The sequence below is a fragment of the Micropterus salmoides genome, unplaced genomic scaffold (assembly GCF_014851395.1).
Source record: "Micropterus salmoides isolate LMB-PRFRI ecotype aquatic unplaced genomic scaffold, ASM1485139v1 Ms_hic_scaffold_18, whole genome shotgun sequence".
Lineage (NCBI taxonomy): Eukaryota > Metazoa > Chordata > Actinopteri > Centrarchiformes > Centrarchidae > Micropterus > Micropterus salmoides.
In genome coordinates, this window is record NW_024040928.1 from 29,652,591 (window position 1) to 29,668,515 (window position 15,925).

At 40.9% G+C, this 15,925-nt stretch overlaps 1 protein-coding gene across 1 annotated transcript; it reads left to right on the forward strand.

Annotated features, from left to right (window-relative positions):
- Positions 1–4,268: 4,268 nt before the first annotated feature.
- Positions 4,269–14,991, forward strand: LOC119909390 (NACHT, LRR and PYD domains-containing protein 3-like). Its single transcript, XM_038727593.1, has 7 exons — positions 4,269–4,392; positions 8,964–9,259; positions 10,101–11,895; positions 12,000–12,173; positions 13,122–13,295; positions 13,883–13,929; positions 14,046–14,991. Exons 2-7 carry the CDS (start codon positions 8,983–8,985, stop codon positions 14,582–14,584), a joined length of 3,006 nt encoding a protein of 1,001 aa, XP_038583521.1. The 5' UTR covers positions 4,269–4,392; positions 8,964–8,982; the 3' UTR covers positions 14,585–14,991.
- Positions 14,992–15,925: the final 934 nt, after the last annotated feature.

Here is a 15,925-nt window from a genome sequence, read left to right on the forward strand (position 1 = left end):
TAAATAAAAAGGTAACCCTTCAGTTGTGTCGGTTGACAAAACTGCTGCTGTGTTGTGTCTCGTTCTCTCCATCAGATATCTGTGAACTGACACTGGACACAAACACAGTAAACAGAAACCTCAAAGTGTCCAACAACAACAGAATGGTGACACTGGTGACAGAGGAGCAGCCATATCCTGATCATCCAGAGAGATTTGACCACTGGTATCAGCTGCTCTGCAGAAATGGTCTGACTGGTCGCTGTTACTTGGAAGTCGAGTGGGAAGGAGTGGTCCAAATAGCAGTGACTTACTGAGAAATCGGAAGGAAAGGAAAGGGATATGGCAACAGGTTTGGAGGGAATAGTCGGTCCTGGTGTCTGAGGTGCTCTAAAGATGATTACTCTGTCTGGCACAAAAACACCAGAGAAACAGTCCTCCGTTTCTCCTCCTCCTCTAACAGAGTAGCAGTGTATGTAGACTGTCCTGCTGACACACTGTTCCACCTCCAGACCATCAAAACCAAATTCACTGAACCTCTTTATGCTGGCTTTGGGTTTGGTTCCATGCCTGGTTCCTTAGTGTCTCTGTGTTCTCTTTAGGAGGGAGAGTCTCATCTTGTGTAAAGAAACACTGACTGAAGGCAGGTGCTGTACATCATTACAGTGTTGATATTAAGACCCTCTAAAGAAAGAATGGGTGTGAATAATAAGTCCTGATGTTATAAAATAGCAACCTCAAGAGCTGTGTCATGATATCCAACGAGGATGTTTGGAATATATAAAAGCTTCTGGTTAAAAATAGACTAATGTGAAACCAAAGTGTGGAAATAATGAAAAGCACTGACCAAGTTACATTAGGACTATTAATGTAAATCCAACCCTAACCCTTTAAAACTTTGTGTTTTGAATGTTGTTTGAATGCTTTTCTTTGCCTGCGTTAAGCTGCCTTGCCTTGTGGTGTTCCGTTCATGAGGGTTACACTTGTTAAATTTGTGTTGGTTCAGGTGTGGGGGTCTGATTTACCTATGCTGGCTTCATCTCAAAATAAATATTCCAAATCAGAACATGTGTCTGAATGTATCATTTAAATTCTGTGAAATTGGACCAGACACCCAATAAAGCACTTTATGGTCAATCTTCAGAACCAGGGGCCTGAAACAAGAAGTGAGATCAGTGTGTGTACAGCTATCCTTGGGCTGGACTCTTTGTTACACAGGGGGACTTTAAGTAAAGTTTAACTGAAAAAAAGGTTTTAGTGGCATCTAGTGGTGAGGGTTACAAATTGCAACCAACGGCTCGCGGTGCATTCAAGTGCTCCTCGGATGGTCATTTCCAGAGTTGTGAAGTCTTTCATCTGATTTCAGTGTGTTCATGTGCTCTTAAGTTGGAATGTGGAATCAACATGGACGCTACTACAAAGATGTGTTGGATTAACATTATCAGAGCATAAAAACAACACAAGTAGTCCACTCTACATGGACTAACCGCTATAACCAGATTACACATTACATGTTTAAAAAATATATATGCGTATGTTTATACCCCTCCCTTTACAAACATGGAGGAGAAACTATGTCTGTGTCTGATATGATTTTATTCAAGACACAAAGGTCCATAAAGACAACACACTACATACAAATATATATAAATATAAAAACAATACAAAACAATTAAGAATGATGCGGATGAAGCATTATTTATAGAACATATACAGACTTCGGGTTCAATGTTTCCAAAAGCAAGATGTATACCTTGTGTCACTCTTAGAAACATCAACTATGGACACAATGATCATATTCTTAGACCCTATCAGTCTGCATATGAATCTATACATAAAATTTCTTAAAACAGCATTAAGAGTGGGCACAATGTTAGACACAAACATTTCACTGGCACTACTCCACCTAGGAATTTTATGCACAATTCTCAGCATATCATTATAAGCCACTCGAAGTTTTTTCATTTTAAACTCACCAAAATTACACCATAGGTGGGCAGTATACATTGGAGTGCAATAGGATTTGAAAAGTGAGATTTTAACATCAGGAGTGCACATGTGGAATTTGCATGCCAGCATGTTTGCCTGCCCATAAAGTTTACCACACTGACGCTGCACATCATCATCATCACAGAGGTCATCTCTTATCACATGTCCCAGATATTTAACTTTCTTTACAACCTCTAGTGGTTCACCTGCCAATAAGAAAGAAGGATAGACACACTTCATATCCTCGTTGGTTCTGGCGATCAGTACCACACTCTTCATTGAGTTAAATTTTATATCAAACTTCAATCCATATTGGGAACATATTCTAAGAAGTTACTGCAGGCCAGCACTAGAGGGAGACAGTACCACCAAATCATCAGCACACAGCATATGATTAATGAGACTATCCCCCACCAAGCAGCCAGTTATACAGCCCTTTAACTCCCCAGATAAATTATCCATATACAGACTGAATAGCAACGGAGACAGAATTCCACCCTGCCGCACTCCATTGGAGACATAGAAAGGTGTTGACAAACTCACCCCCACCTGACTTGCATAGTTTGGTGAGAGTACCAAAGCTGCAGTATCCTGATTAGGAAAGAGGGGACACCACGCTCACGTAGTTTGCCAAACAGTTTCCCATGATTGATACGATCAAACACATAAAGACTGTGCTACTGCATGATCTTTACCTATGGACAATTTCTTTAAGTGCATAAATACACAGATCAGTTCCATGCTTGTTCTTAAAACCAAACTGATGATCTGTTGACGCTATGTGTACAGCAAGCCTATCCATAAGGATCCCTTCCAGTACCTTAGATAGTGTACTTGCAAGTACTTGCAATCGGTCTATAGTTATCCATACTATTTATCCTACCAGACTTATTTTTAACTACAGGTACCAGTAGGATAGATAACATGGATCCAGAAGGCCTGCCATGCTTCATAAACCCTGAAAAGCATAGAGCAAGTAAAACTGAAATACTTTGACTTGTGTATTTCAGATGTTCTACTGTTATTCTATCCCGCCCACAGGCTTTGTTCATTTTAAGTTTGTCAATAGCATAACATACTTCCTCTGGCCTGATGACTACACCATCACTGAGATATCTCTCCTATATTAAACACATTGCTCTTCACACAGTTAAAAATGTTCTCATAGTGTCTCCTCCATAGCTCTGCAATGTTTTCAGGTTCCGTAATCCCATCATTACTATAAGGCAATGGCATTTTGCTGTTATTAACCACTTTCACCTCCTTCCAGAACTCATAAACATTATTAGTTTGCAACTTTCTCGCCATTCAGTTCGCCGTCATAGTCTGCTCATTTCTTTTTATAAAATACACAGCATATTTGAACCGGTCTTTCTTTTCTTAACGTCTATCTTCAAACGGAAAATGAAAATAGGAATTTCAAAAAACCTAAATCGGACCATTATTTGAATTTGGTTAAGTTGTTTTTCGTTTTTGGATTCAGAAATCAAAAGCGGGAGAACGGCTATTTTTTTTTCCGTTTCTTTGTTTTTGGTTTGAAACCGGCAAACGAAAAAAAGATGGTTTTCTCGTTTGTTCGTTTATTTGTTCAAACGAAAAAACTAATTATCAGAACGCACACTTACCGTGAATGTTTTTCGCTGACAGAAACAACTCTGCACACACAATCAAGCTTCAGTCAGAGCTGCTGAGAAGCTGACAGCAGTGTTAGAACCAGGTTAGAACAGAAGGGCATGCAGGTTTAACTCTGGGCTGTGGGTGAATGATGAAGATGATAACTAGGCTGCAAATAAAACATAAATATCACAAACCAAATGAAATGAACAACAATAAATCCATCTGTATCAGTAATCTGGATCAAAACATTTAATAAAGACACTGTACAGACCTTCATTTAAATCCTTACACCTGCTGGTAGAAAGGGGAAACAGCTTGGTTCATTATGGTGGAAACCAGATTAAATATTTATTTAATATTACAAATATAGCGCTGACAGTAACAACTCTTATTATTTTTTTATGTATTGTTTAAATGTACTGTATGTTTATATTGCATTTTGTTGATTATGTTTTGGCACTTACCTTGTTGTTGACGTGTTCTACTACAAATAAACTTGGCATCAGGTGAAAATGTTCCTACACGTTGGACCCTCTTGTCGCCATGCGACTCTATTATTCTCCTCTCTTCCTCCACGAATGTGCGAGTCTCATCTCATTGCCTTTTACAATGGGCGTCATCAGTCACGTGGTTTTCTGTGTTTGACACAGGCTCCGACACGATGTGTTGAAACAGCGACTTTGCAGAAGTGAAGCCAGCTGCGGAGTTTCATCCACCCATCTCTACAAAACAGACTTCCTCCATGGGGTGTGTGTAACCTGAAGGAGCGCCAATACCGTGCGGACCCGGCGGACCCCCCTTCCTCAGGTGAGCAGAGATACCTTAGTCCGAGTAGCGCATGCCCCTGGGCGCGCGCACAGGTATAGCGACAGCCACCTGACAGCGTGATGATTTTGTTTAATGACGTAAGATATATGTCCACACTCATACACTCACAGACTTCAAAGCGCGAGGGCTCTTTCGCGGACATTTTGAGCCCTTTTTGCGCCCTTTTCGCAATTCCGCATTCTTGCAGACCAGAGGAAATTGCCTACAGTTCATAGTGCTGTAACGTTTAACACATGGGGGTGGGCTACCCCCGCTCGCGCCACAGTTACACTTTTATCATTTCCTTAATAAGCCACATTAATAGGCTACATTGGTCTGAAGTTTCACATGTTTCCCTGATTCATCTCACAATATTTTAAAAAGCAAACATTTTGGACTTTATCAATGTGTTTTTAATAAAGCATGTCAGAAAGTAATGTTTTATTCTAAAATGAACTTTATAAATGGGGAATGTGAAAGTTGATTACTGTGTGCTTAGGGCCGTTAAATGGTACAGGGTTGTAAAATGAGGTGCAACAAAGTAAATCTTCTTTCCCACCACAAATCATTGTGACACAGCAAGAAAGGGAGAAATAGGCTATAAGTTAAGAATGTTGTATTAACTGATTTATTTAATGCCTGATTTTAGGTGCAGCCCCCTCAGCACCCATACTGTCAGGTTACAGAGCTTGGTTAAGGTTACATAAAACTCTTTTTACATCAACCAGAGAAAAGTGACCTGACATTTACCTAAAAACACAGAAGGATCAGAATACCCGCAAAATTTACAAAACAAAAAGAACAATTAAAGCTGCAAACTCTACGAAGTTGTGGCACTAGAGACCACCCGGTAATGATACGTTATGTCCCAGTACATCAAGTGTGGAACACATCGTAAAATATTTTATTTAAATCACACGATGAGTGTCACACAGAGCTTACTTCCTGTTGCCAGTGGGTGGCACTACGACTATAACTGAAAATTGGCATGTATAGTATGTGTTTGGAGAATGCACGTAAAGTTTGGTACAGGTTTAAGTATGTACAGTGAAGTTACAACAACTTCCTGTTTCATGGCAAATCATCGATTTTTTTAAATATTAAGCTGTATGTATTAAGCTCCTCCAAAGTCATACTGCAGCTGCAAAGCATCACACACAGAAACACACACACAGAGCAAAGATAAAGTGATTTCAACCAACCTATACCATCCCCCTAACCTGAACCTATTTTGAACCTTAACCTTAAAGCCAAGTCTTGAAAGTAATGAGGACCGGACAAAAAGTTTCCTCACAATAAGGAAACATCCTCACCACCATGGTTTTAAACTGAATTGGTAACAAATAGCAATATCAATTTCTGTCTCCAATTTCAGCTATAACTCAATCTAAAGAGTGTCCTGTTTAGTGCATTTGCTCTCTCTCCCTCACCCCCAACTGGTCAAGGCGATGGCGCAAGAGCAATCAAGAGAGGACTGGGTGGGGGGGGGGAGCCAACACATTGTAGAAAAGGGTGTTGAGCAGGAGCAAGGTAGCAGCAGGTGACCCGCAGCCACAGATCCAGACTCCACAGCTCCAGAGCCAGAAACACCTGCAGAAAGTGATAAGAGGAGAGAGGAGAGGGACGAGAAAGCACAAGACTACCAGAAAGGGAAGAAGTTGAGTTAGTAACATGCATTAATGTGATGACGTTACGTCGCAGCATAACTAAGGGATGGTTCAGGACTCACCTGAGCCAGCCCTAACTATAAGCTTTATCAAAGAGGAAAGTCTTAAGCCTACTCTTAAATGTGGAGATGGTGTCTGCCTCCTGAACCCAAACTGGAACCTGGTTCCACAGGAGAGGAGCTTGATAGCTGAACGCTCTGGCTCCTAGTCTACTTTTGGAGACTCTAGGAACCACAAGTAACCCTGCATTCTGGGAGCACAGTGCTCTGGTGGGGTAGTAAGGTACTATGAGCTCTTTAAGATAAGATGGTGCCTGACCATTAAGAGCTTTGTAGGTAAGAAGAAGGATTTTAAATTCTATTCTGGATTTTACAGGAAGCCAATGCAGAGAAGCTAAAACAGGAAAAAAATTATTTCTTTTCCGGTTTCCTGTCAGAACACGTGCTGCAGGATTCTGGATCAGCAAAAGAGCCTTAATGGAATTATTCAAGCAGCCTGATAATAAAGAATTGCAGTAATCCAGCCTAGAAGTAGCAAATGCATGGACTAGTTTTTCTGCATCATTTTTAGACAGGATGTTCCTGATTTATGCGATATTACGAAGGTAAAAAAAGGCGGTCCTTGAAATTTGCTTAATGTGAGACTTAAACGACATGTCCTGATCAAAGATAACTCCAAGATTCCTCACAGTGGTGCTGGAGGCCAGGGCGATGCCATCAATGGAAACTATATCTTTAGATAATGCGTCACGGAGGCCCCAGAACAACAACTTCAGTTTTATCTAAGTTTAACATTAGAAAATTACAGGTCATCCAGGTTTTAACATCCTGAAGGCACATTTGAAGTTTAGCTAACTGATGAGTTTCATCTGGCTTGATTAATAGATATAACTAAGTATCATCTGCATAACAATGAAAGTTTATAGAGTGTTTCCTGATAATATTGCCTAAAGGAAGCATATATAAAGTGAAGAGGATTGGTCCGAGCACAGATCCTTGTGGAACTCCATGACTAACTTTGGCGGGCATTGAGGACTCATCGTTAACATGTACAAACTGAGATCAATCTGATAAATAGGACTTAAACCAGCTTAGAGCGGTTCCTTTAATGCCAATTAAATGTTCCAGTCTCTGTAATAGGATCTGATGGTCAATGGTATCAAATACAGCACTAAGATCTGATAAAACCAGTACAGAGACAAGTCCATTGTCTGAAGAAATTAGGAGGTCATTAGTAATTTCACCAGTGCTGTCTCTGTGCTATGATGAACTCTAAATCCTGACTGAAAATCCTTAAATAAACTATTGCTCTGTAGAAAGTCACACAATTATATTCTCAAGGACCTTAGAGAGAAATGGATGTAGGTCTATAGTTACCTAAAATATCTGGATCAAGGTTGGGCTTTTTAAGAAGAGGTTTAATTACAGCTACTTTAAAGTACTGCGGTATATAGCCTGTTGATAAAGATAGATTGATCATATCTAGTAAAGAAGTACTGACTAAGGGTAAAACTTCTTTAAGCAGCCAGTCGGGATGGGGTCTAAAAGGCAGTTGAAGAAATTAATGAAGTTAGTTGGTAAAGATCAAAGGAAGCATAGCAGTCCAGATATACACCAGGTTCTACAGTAGATAAGGTTCCAGAGCATAAAGATTAGTCAGTGCCAGTTGAGGGCAGGTCTTGGTGAATATTGTTTCTAATAGTTAGAATTTTATCATTAAAGAAGCTCATGAAGTTGTTACTACTGAGAGCTACGGGAATACTTGGCTCAATAGAGCTGTGACTCTCCAAAAGAAACCTTGGGTTGTTCCTATTTTCCTCTATTAATGATGAGTAGTACGCTACTCTGGCTAGATTGCTAGATATAAGAGCTGCTCCATCCAAAGTGGGCTGAATGCCGTCGCTCCTAATCAGACCAAGTCTTCCCCAGAAAGTCTGCTAATGATCGACAAAGCCCACATAGTTTGCTGGACATCATAGCAAACTATGTGCATGAAAGACTTTTGGGGGGGCATTGCCGCTGAATGCCACCCATACCGCCGACTCCGTTCATTATAATTTCAGATCATAGTACAGTATACTATAGATTACCACTAGTAGGCTGTAATATTAATTCGTTGGACAAAACAGTTTCATTTTTGTGGGTTTTTTTCAAATTATTGTGCAAGAAAAAAGCTCTACATGGTGGTTACCTCTGATTTATTTATGCACAGTACTAACTTGTCAATAATACTAATCGTGCATACAGAACGAGTTCAGCAGTCTAACGTTTGCAGGCTGTGATTTGTCGGTTCACGAAAAGTGAGCTATTCTTTGTCTCCAGATCTGAAAAATCTCTTCTTCAGCAGAGCTTTGAGCTTAGAAGTCACTGAGAGGGAGTGGTGTATACAGTTATTGCAATGACATGAGCAAATTTCCTTTGTACAGAGTTGCTCTATAACACTAATTTGCCCAGGGTTACACCATCTGTCACAAACATCACTATTCACCTCACCCTTCCTCTTCCCGCTCTCTTTATCTCGCCTGTCCGCTCTTACGAGTTGAAAACCATCCAGAGTCGCTAGCCAATTACGTAGTTAGGACATTCAGCTACATCTCTGTGGAGCACATGATGCTACACTCACGATACTCCCTCTGCAGCCAGGTTAGCGCCGTTAGCTTATCCATCTTACGTTACTTCTTAAGGGAGAGATCTCACATTCCCCATAATAACAGACAGAAGGCATGGTTTGTTTCATCTTTTCCTCTCCCAGCACTTAGATCTACATCTACATCACACAATCCCAGCAGAAAAAAACAGACGAGAAATACACTTAAACAGAAACAGATCAGGGCTGCGTAACAGGCTGCTGTTCACAGGGTGCCATCTTATAGAACAGTAAAGACTTTCTTTTGGTATCTTCTAGATCTTGACAGAGCGGACAGATGGAAACACATAAGAAGGCCCTCTTACAAACTTTGGAGAATTTGAATGCAGAGGACTTCAAAAAATTTAAATGGTACCTGCCGCAGAAGGAACTCCTAGAAGGCTTCCCCACTCTCCCAAAGAGTCAACTGGAGAAGGCCGACAGGATGGACACAGTGGATCAGATGGTGCAGATCTACAGTATAAACACTATTAAGGTGGCCAGAATAGTTTTGGTTTTGATGAATCAGAATGATCTAGTGAAGAATTTATCAAACCCCATAACAGGATCTACGGGTAAGTCACTTAAAAAAAGGGTTATGCCTGCAGATTACACACTCATGCATCACCTAATGCTTTTAGACTGTAATAAGATCATTTTCATGAAAACGATAATGATACAAAGTATAGACAATGAATTCGCCTTTCTAATATCAAGAAAGTTCCCTCAGAAATAACCTCCATTGCCGGAGAGTTTGTCAACAACAGTTTCAGTGACTGAGCATTATTTGTTTGTGCCTATGCACAGTATTCTAATGTTGGACAGGTTAGTGCAGCTGTGTTCACGAGAGAGGGAAAGAGAGAGGGAGAGAGAGAGAGAGAGGGAGCTTCTTCAATCAGTCTGTTGTAGGTTGATATCAGTGTACAAAAGCATCTCCGGATCAACTACAGCAGCCTATAAAACAGTCTGCGGGATAACTGATTGGTCAGGAGGCAGAGCTTTTAGAGTTGATCTCTTATCTGGAACATAACCTGCTCCGGAACAGGTTAGCTGTTCAGCAAAAATTACCATGGTGATGTGTCTCGATAAAAAGTGAATCACCATCATAGGACTGAAAACCCAAGGATAAACCTGAAGTTACCTCTACTACCTACTTTGTAGTACAGGCCTCTGGGAACGCCTGGATCCCACAGAAAAAGATGTAGGACATGGCTAGGCAGAAAATCTTCTTTTGCTTGTTTGTCAAGAATGAAACTTGTAAGAAATAGCAAAGCTAAGATTAAGGTTAGACAATATTCTGGCCAGCCTTAGATAAACATGCAGCAAAATGCAAAAAGTATCATAATAAAAGGAAAAATTGTACTATGCAGTTAACTTACTCATATTTACAGTAGTACTATTTTTTTTTTTATTCAGAGACTATTGCTCCACTGGGCCAACTTAAACTCAAGTCTAAACTGAAGAAGAAGTTCCAGTGTGTGTTTGAGGGGATTGCTAAAGCAGGACACCCAACCCTTCTGAACCAGATCTACACAGAGCTCTACATCACAGAGGGAGGGACTGCAGAGGTCAATGATGAACATGAGGTCAGACAGATTGAAACAGCATCCAGGAAACCAGACAGACCAGAAACAACCATCAGACAAGAAGACATCTTTAAAGCCTCACCTGGAAGAGATGAACCAATCAGAACAGTGATGACAAAGGGAGTGGCTGGCATTGGGAAAACAGTCTTAACACAGAAGTTCACTCTGGACTGGGCTGAAGACAAAGCCAACCAGGACATACAGTTCACATTTCCATTCACTTTCAGAGAGCTGAATGTGCTGAAAGAGAAAAAGTACAGCTTGGTGGAACTTGTTCATCACTTCTTTACTGAAACCAAAGAAGCAGGAATCTGCAGCTTTGAAGAGTTCCAGGTTGTGTTCATCTTTGACGGTCTGGATGAGTGTCGACTTCCTCTGGACTTCCACAACAATGAGGTCCTGACTGATGTTACAGAGTCCACCTCAGTAGATGTGCTGCTGACAAACCTCATCAGGGGGAACCTGCTTCCCTCTGCTCGCCTCTGGATAACCACACGACCTGCAGCAGCCAATCAGATCCCTCCTGAGTGTGTTGACATGGTGACAGAGGTCAGAGGGTTCACTGACCCACAGAAGGAGGAGTACTTTATGAAGAGATTCAGAGATAAGAAGCAGGCTGACAGAATCATCTCCCACATCAAGACATCACGAAGCCTCCACATCATGTGCCACATCCCAGTCTTCTGCTGGATCACTGCTACAGTTCTGGAGGTGTTGAAGACCAGAGAGGGAGGAGAGCTGCCCAAGACCCTGACTGAGATGTACATCCACTTCCTGGTTGTTCAGTCCAAAGTGAAGAACACAAAGTATGATGGAGGAGCTGAGACAGATCCACACTGGACTCCAGAGAGCAGGAAGATGATCGAGTCTCTGGGAAAACTGGCTTTTGAGCAGCTGCTGAACGGCAACCTGATCTTCTATGAATCAGACCTGACAGAGTGTGGCATTGATATCAGAGCAGCCTCAGTGTACTCAGGAGTGTTCACACAGATCTTTAAAGAGGAGAGAGGGCTGTACCAGGACAAGGTGTTCTGTTTCGTCCATCTGAGCGTTCAGGAGTTTCTGGCTGCTCTTCATGTCCATCTGACCTTCATCAGCTCTGGTGTCAATCTGCTGGCAGAAGAACAAACAACCTCCTGGTGGTCGAAAGTATTTGGAGGGAAACCTGAACCATATCATCTCTATCAGAGTGCTGTGGAAAAGGCCTTACTGAGTCCAAATGGACACCTGGACTTGTTCCTCCGCTTCCTTCTGGGTCTTTCACTGAAGACCAATCAGAGTCTCCTACGAGGTTTGCTGACACAGACAGGAAGTAGCTCACAGACCCATCTGGAAACAGTTGAGTACATCAAAAAGAAGATCACTGAGAATTTTTCTCCAAAGAGAAACATAAATCTGTTTCATTGTCTGAATGAACTGAATGATCGTTCTCTAGTGGAGGACGTCCAACAGTACCTGAGATCAGGAAGTCTCTCCACAGATAAACTCTCTCCTGCTCAGTGGTCAGCTCTGGTCTTCATTTTACTGTCATCAGAAAAAGATCTGGATGTGTTTGACCTTAAGAAATACTCAGAGGAGGCTCTTCTGAGGCTGCTGCCAGTGGTCAAAGCCTCCAACAAAGCTCTGTAGGTGGATGTATCACTGGATGTATTAATTAATTCAACTTCTTTTTACAGTATAGTTGAGAAGAAAACCATTTTGTTTGTGTTAATCACTTATTTGTCTTTAGACTAAGTGGCTGTAACCTCTCAGAGAGAAGCTGTGTAGCTCTGTCCTCAGTTCTCTGCTCCCCGCCCTCTAGTCTGATAGAGCTGGACCTGAGTAACAATGACCTCCAAGATTCAGGAGTGAAGCTGCTCTCTGCTGGACTGGAGAGTCTACACTGTGGACTGGAAACACTCAGGTCAGGATTCAGACATTTTGCTTAACAGAATATAACAGCTTTTAACATTGAAAGTAATGTGTAAGCTTTTCCTGTTTACGTGATTTTGCCACCAGCTTCAGACCTACGGTACATCTGAATCTATGCCCAGGCTAGAAAGCATTGTGGATCAATGGATAGACCAACAGGAGAGACTGTCTTGCTGAAACCACTGCTTGTTTATTACTGAAATATTACAATATGTAATTTCCTAAAATGTCTCAGTCACATCTTCTTGCTTCACTTTTAGTTATAATAATATAAACATCACTTTTAGTTAAAATAATATAAACATTTAACACACAATGATGAAACCAGAAATACACAAAATTACACCACTACATTATTGTTTAGTAGACAGACAGTAGATGTTTGTAACACTGCTTACAATTGCTAAAGTAAATGTGACCGGAAGTAAAGTGTTACCCTGACAACGATTAGAGGCCACGATGATACTCAGTGTTAAAGAAAACTGCATTGTAGGAATTTATTTTTTGCAGTACCTGCGAATTAGTGGAGAGAACAACAGAAGTTAGTGTCTTGCTGATTCATTACTAAGCTGTGCATGAAGCTCTGTGCTGCTGCCTGTTTGGTGTAATACCAAATGAATAAGTAAGTTGTAGGAAGGATGTTTCGTTATTAAAAAAATATAGCAGCTGTCATCATACTGTATGTGGTTTTCTTTGACCTACTACTATTTTCATATAAGTTGTGTTACCAGCTATTTGGAATAAAACTCCAACTCCAATGAATGACTTTCATTTTCAGTATTTCTTCATTTTCCTCTCATCTTTCCATTGAGACCTTGAATACCAAAGATTCTGCAACCAGTTGTTGGTGATTTTTTTAAACTAACAATTAAAATACTAAGCAGATGGTCTCTCTGTGTTATTGACTTGTACTTGACTAGAACTATTCTTGTATCATCAGGCTGTCAGGCTGTCAGGTCACTGAGGAAGGCTGTGCAGCTCTGGCCTCAGCTCTGAAGTCCAACCCCAGCCATCTGAGAGAGCTGGACCTGAGCTACAATCATCCAGGAGACTCAGGAGGAAAGCTGCTATATGCTTGTCAGGAGGATCCACACTTGAGACTGGATGCTCTCAGGTATGGACAGACAACAGTTAACACTATTGCAGTTCAGAGTTTGTCATACTCAAAACTCTCTATGTGAGGGTACTTTGGCTGTCCAAATTTATATTCACTTTTCATTCATTATTATTATCATTATTATTATTATTACTATTAATTTCCATTGATATTTGTATAAATACCGCTACTATTACTATTATTTTATATATCTATGTTTTGGGCTACTGTGTGTTCCATCCCCAACCCCTAAACCAGCCAGTGGAGGCAGATGGCCACCTGGCCTGAATGTAGGCTCTGCTCAAGGTTTCTACCTGTTAACTCTACCTGTTTTCTTTGTCACTGTGGTCAAATGCTGCTCATGGTGGGAATTCTTGAGTCTAAATAATCTTACAAAGAGTACGGTCTAGACCTACTCTATATGAAAAGTTAAATGAGATAACTTGTGATGAATTCATGTCTCCAGTACTGGTTAAATGATTTGGGGGGGGGGCATTTCATAAGCTTTGTCTGAGACGCTTGACTCACTTTACTATAAGAAAGGTTATTAAATGTTTCTGTTCCTACAGTATAATAAAAGACAATGTCTGTGTTTCTTACTCCAGTTTAGACCATGGTGGAGAGCAGAGACTGAAACCTGCCATGAAGAAGTGTAAGTGTGGATGCAGAATTGTTAGTATATATCTATTATGATAGTTAAAACAATTAATCATACAGTTGTGTTGGATGATAAACTGCTGCTGTGTTGTGTCTTGTTCTCTCCATCAGATTTCTGTGAACTCACACTGGACACAAACACAGCAAACAGAGAGCTTAAACTGTCTGACAACAACAGAACGGTGACTCTGTTGAGACGGGAACGGACATATCCTGATCATCCAGAGAGATTTGACCACTGGAAACAGCTGCTGTGCAGAAATGGTCTCACTGGTTGCTGTTACTGGGAGGTCAATTGGGAAGGGGTGGTTCATATAGCAGTGACTTACAGAGGAATCAGAAGGAAAGGAAAGGGATATGACTGCAGGTTTGGAGGGAATAATCAGTCCTGGACTCTGAGCTGCTCTGGTGATGGTTTTTCTGTCTGGCACAAAAACATAAAAACAGATCTCCCTCCTTCCTCCTCCTCTGTCTCTAACAGAGTTGGAGTGTATGTGGACTGTCCTGCTGGCACTCTGTCCTTCTACAACATCTTTTCTGACACACTGATCCACCTCCACACCTTCAACACTATGTTCACTGAACCTCTTTATCCTGGGTTTAGGTTTGTGTCCAAGCCTGGTTCCTCAGCGTCACTCTGTTTTCTGTAGAAGGTGTAATGTCTTCCTGACATCTAAATAATCCAAAGAAGGACTCTGGAAACTTGACATTTCTATACCATTTTTAGAAACATCTTGACCATGTTAACAACTCATAGCAACAACCTGGACATCCCGGGTCTCTCATTAACTTATCATACACTGTCCACTACTGTATGTGTACCAGTGCATTTTCCAAAATGAACAGGCCTGAAATTGTTTTGTTTTATGCATACTCTTTCCTGTGAGAACTTGAGCATCAAGTTTAAGAAAGGCTTCCCAATTATCTCCTTGCATTCATTGTTTTAGATATAATTTCCTCTGAGTCAGACACTCTAATCACCCTCCGGTGTAACAAGCTCTTTGCCCCAGCTGTAGTAGGCCTACTTCTAACTTTAATAAATATCACAAAGACAACACTTTTAGCAACTATGTTTTTGTTTGTTCCACCACACTAACATACTGTTAGCAGGTAGTGTGTACCTGGCCCAAGTCTTGTTTTCTTTCACTACCTGCATGATTCACAAAACTAAATGACACTGTTAATCTTGGGTTGTATTATAGTAGTGTTAGTGAACATTTCATCATTCTACACCACTAATGCCTGGATGTTGCATCACACTTAATCTAAATTTTCAAATATTGTTCAATGTAAGAGCAAATTTCACCTGCTGGTCATAATGTAGGCCTCCCTTTTGCCGCCAAAACAGCCCTGACCCGTCGAGGCATAGACTCTACTGTGTAGGCACTGTGTGTTCTTGACACCTTTCTATCATAACCAACATCAGCCTTTTCAACAATTTGACCTACAGTAGCTCATCTGTTGGATCGGACCACACGGGCTAGTCTTCACTCTCCACGTGCATCAATGAGGGTACAGGTGCAATCCACGGTAATGAGATAATCAGTGTTATTCACTTCACCTGTCAGTGGTCATAAAGTTATGGCTGATCGGTGTATATAATTCTTAGAATTTTAATGCACACAATATAATACTTTTGTAAACTCTTTGCAAAACCATTTAAGTATTTTTGTAGCAAGATATAAGATTGTTCTGAGAAATCATTTGACCCTTCATCCTAACAGACCTTGTAATCTTTTTCAGTTTTTCGTTCTAAGTGCAACAATCAGCTGAAATATCTTTGTTTCATATGTGAACGCTTATGTGGCCTGAAGAGAAAGCAGTGAGGGTAAAAAGTCAGTGAGGGCTCATATCAGAGTGTTTGTTCTTTCCATTTGCAGACGTTTCTCTGCTTAACTTTCTCTGCATGAGTCCAACCCACAATTCGCTTCTCACTCGATTGCTGGTTGTCCAGAGCAGACACATTAGCTCAGCTCATTCAAGTTGTGCTT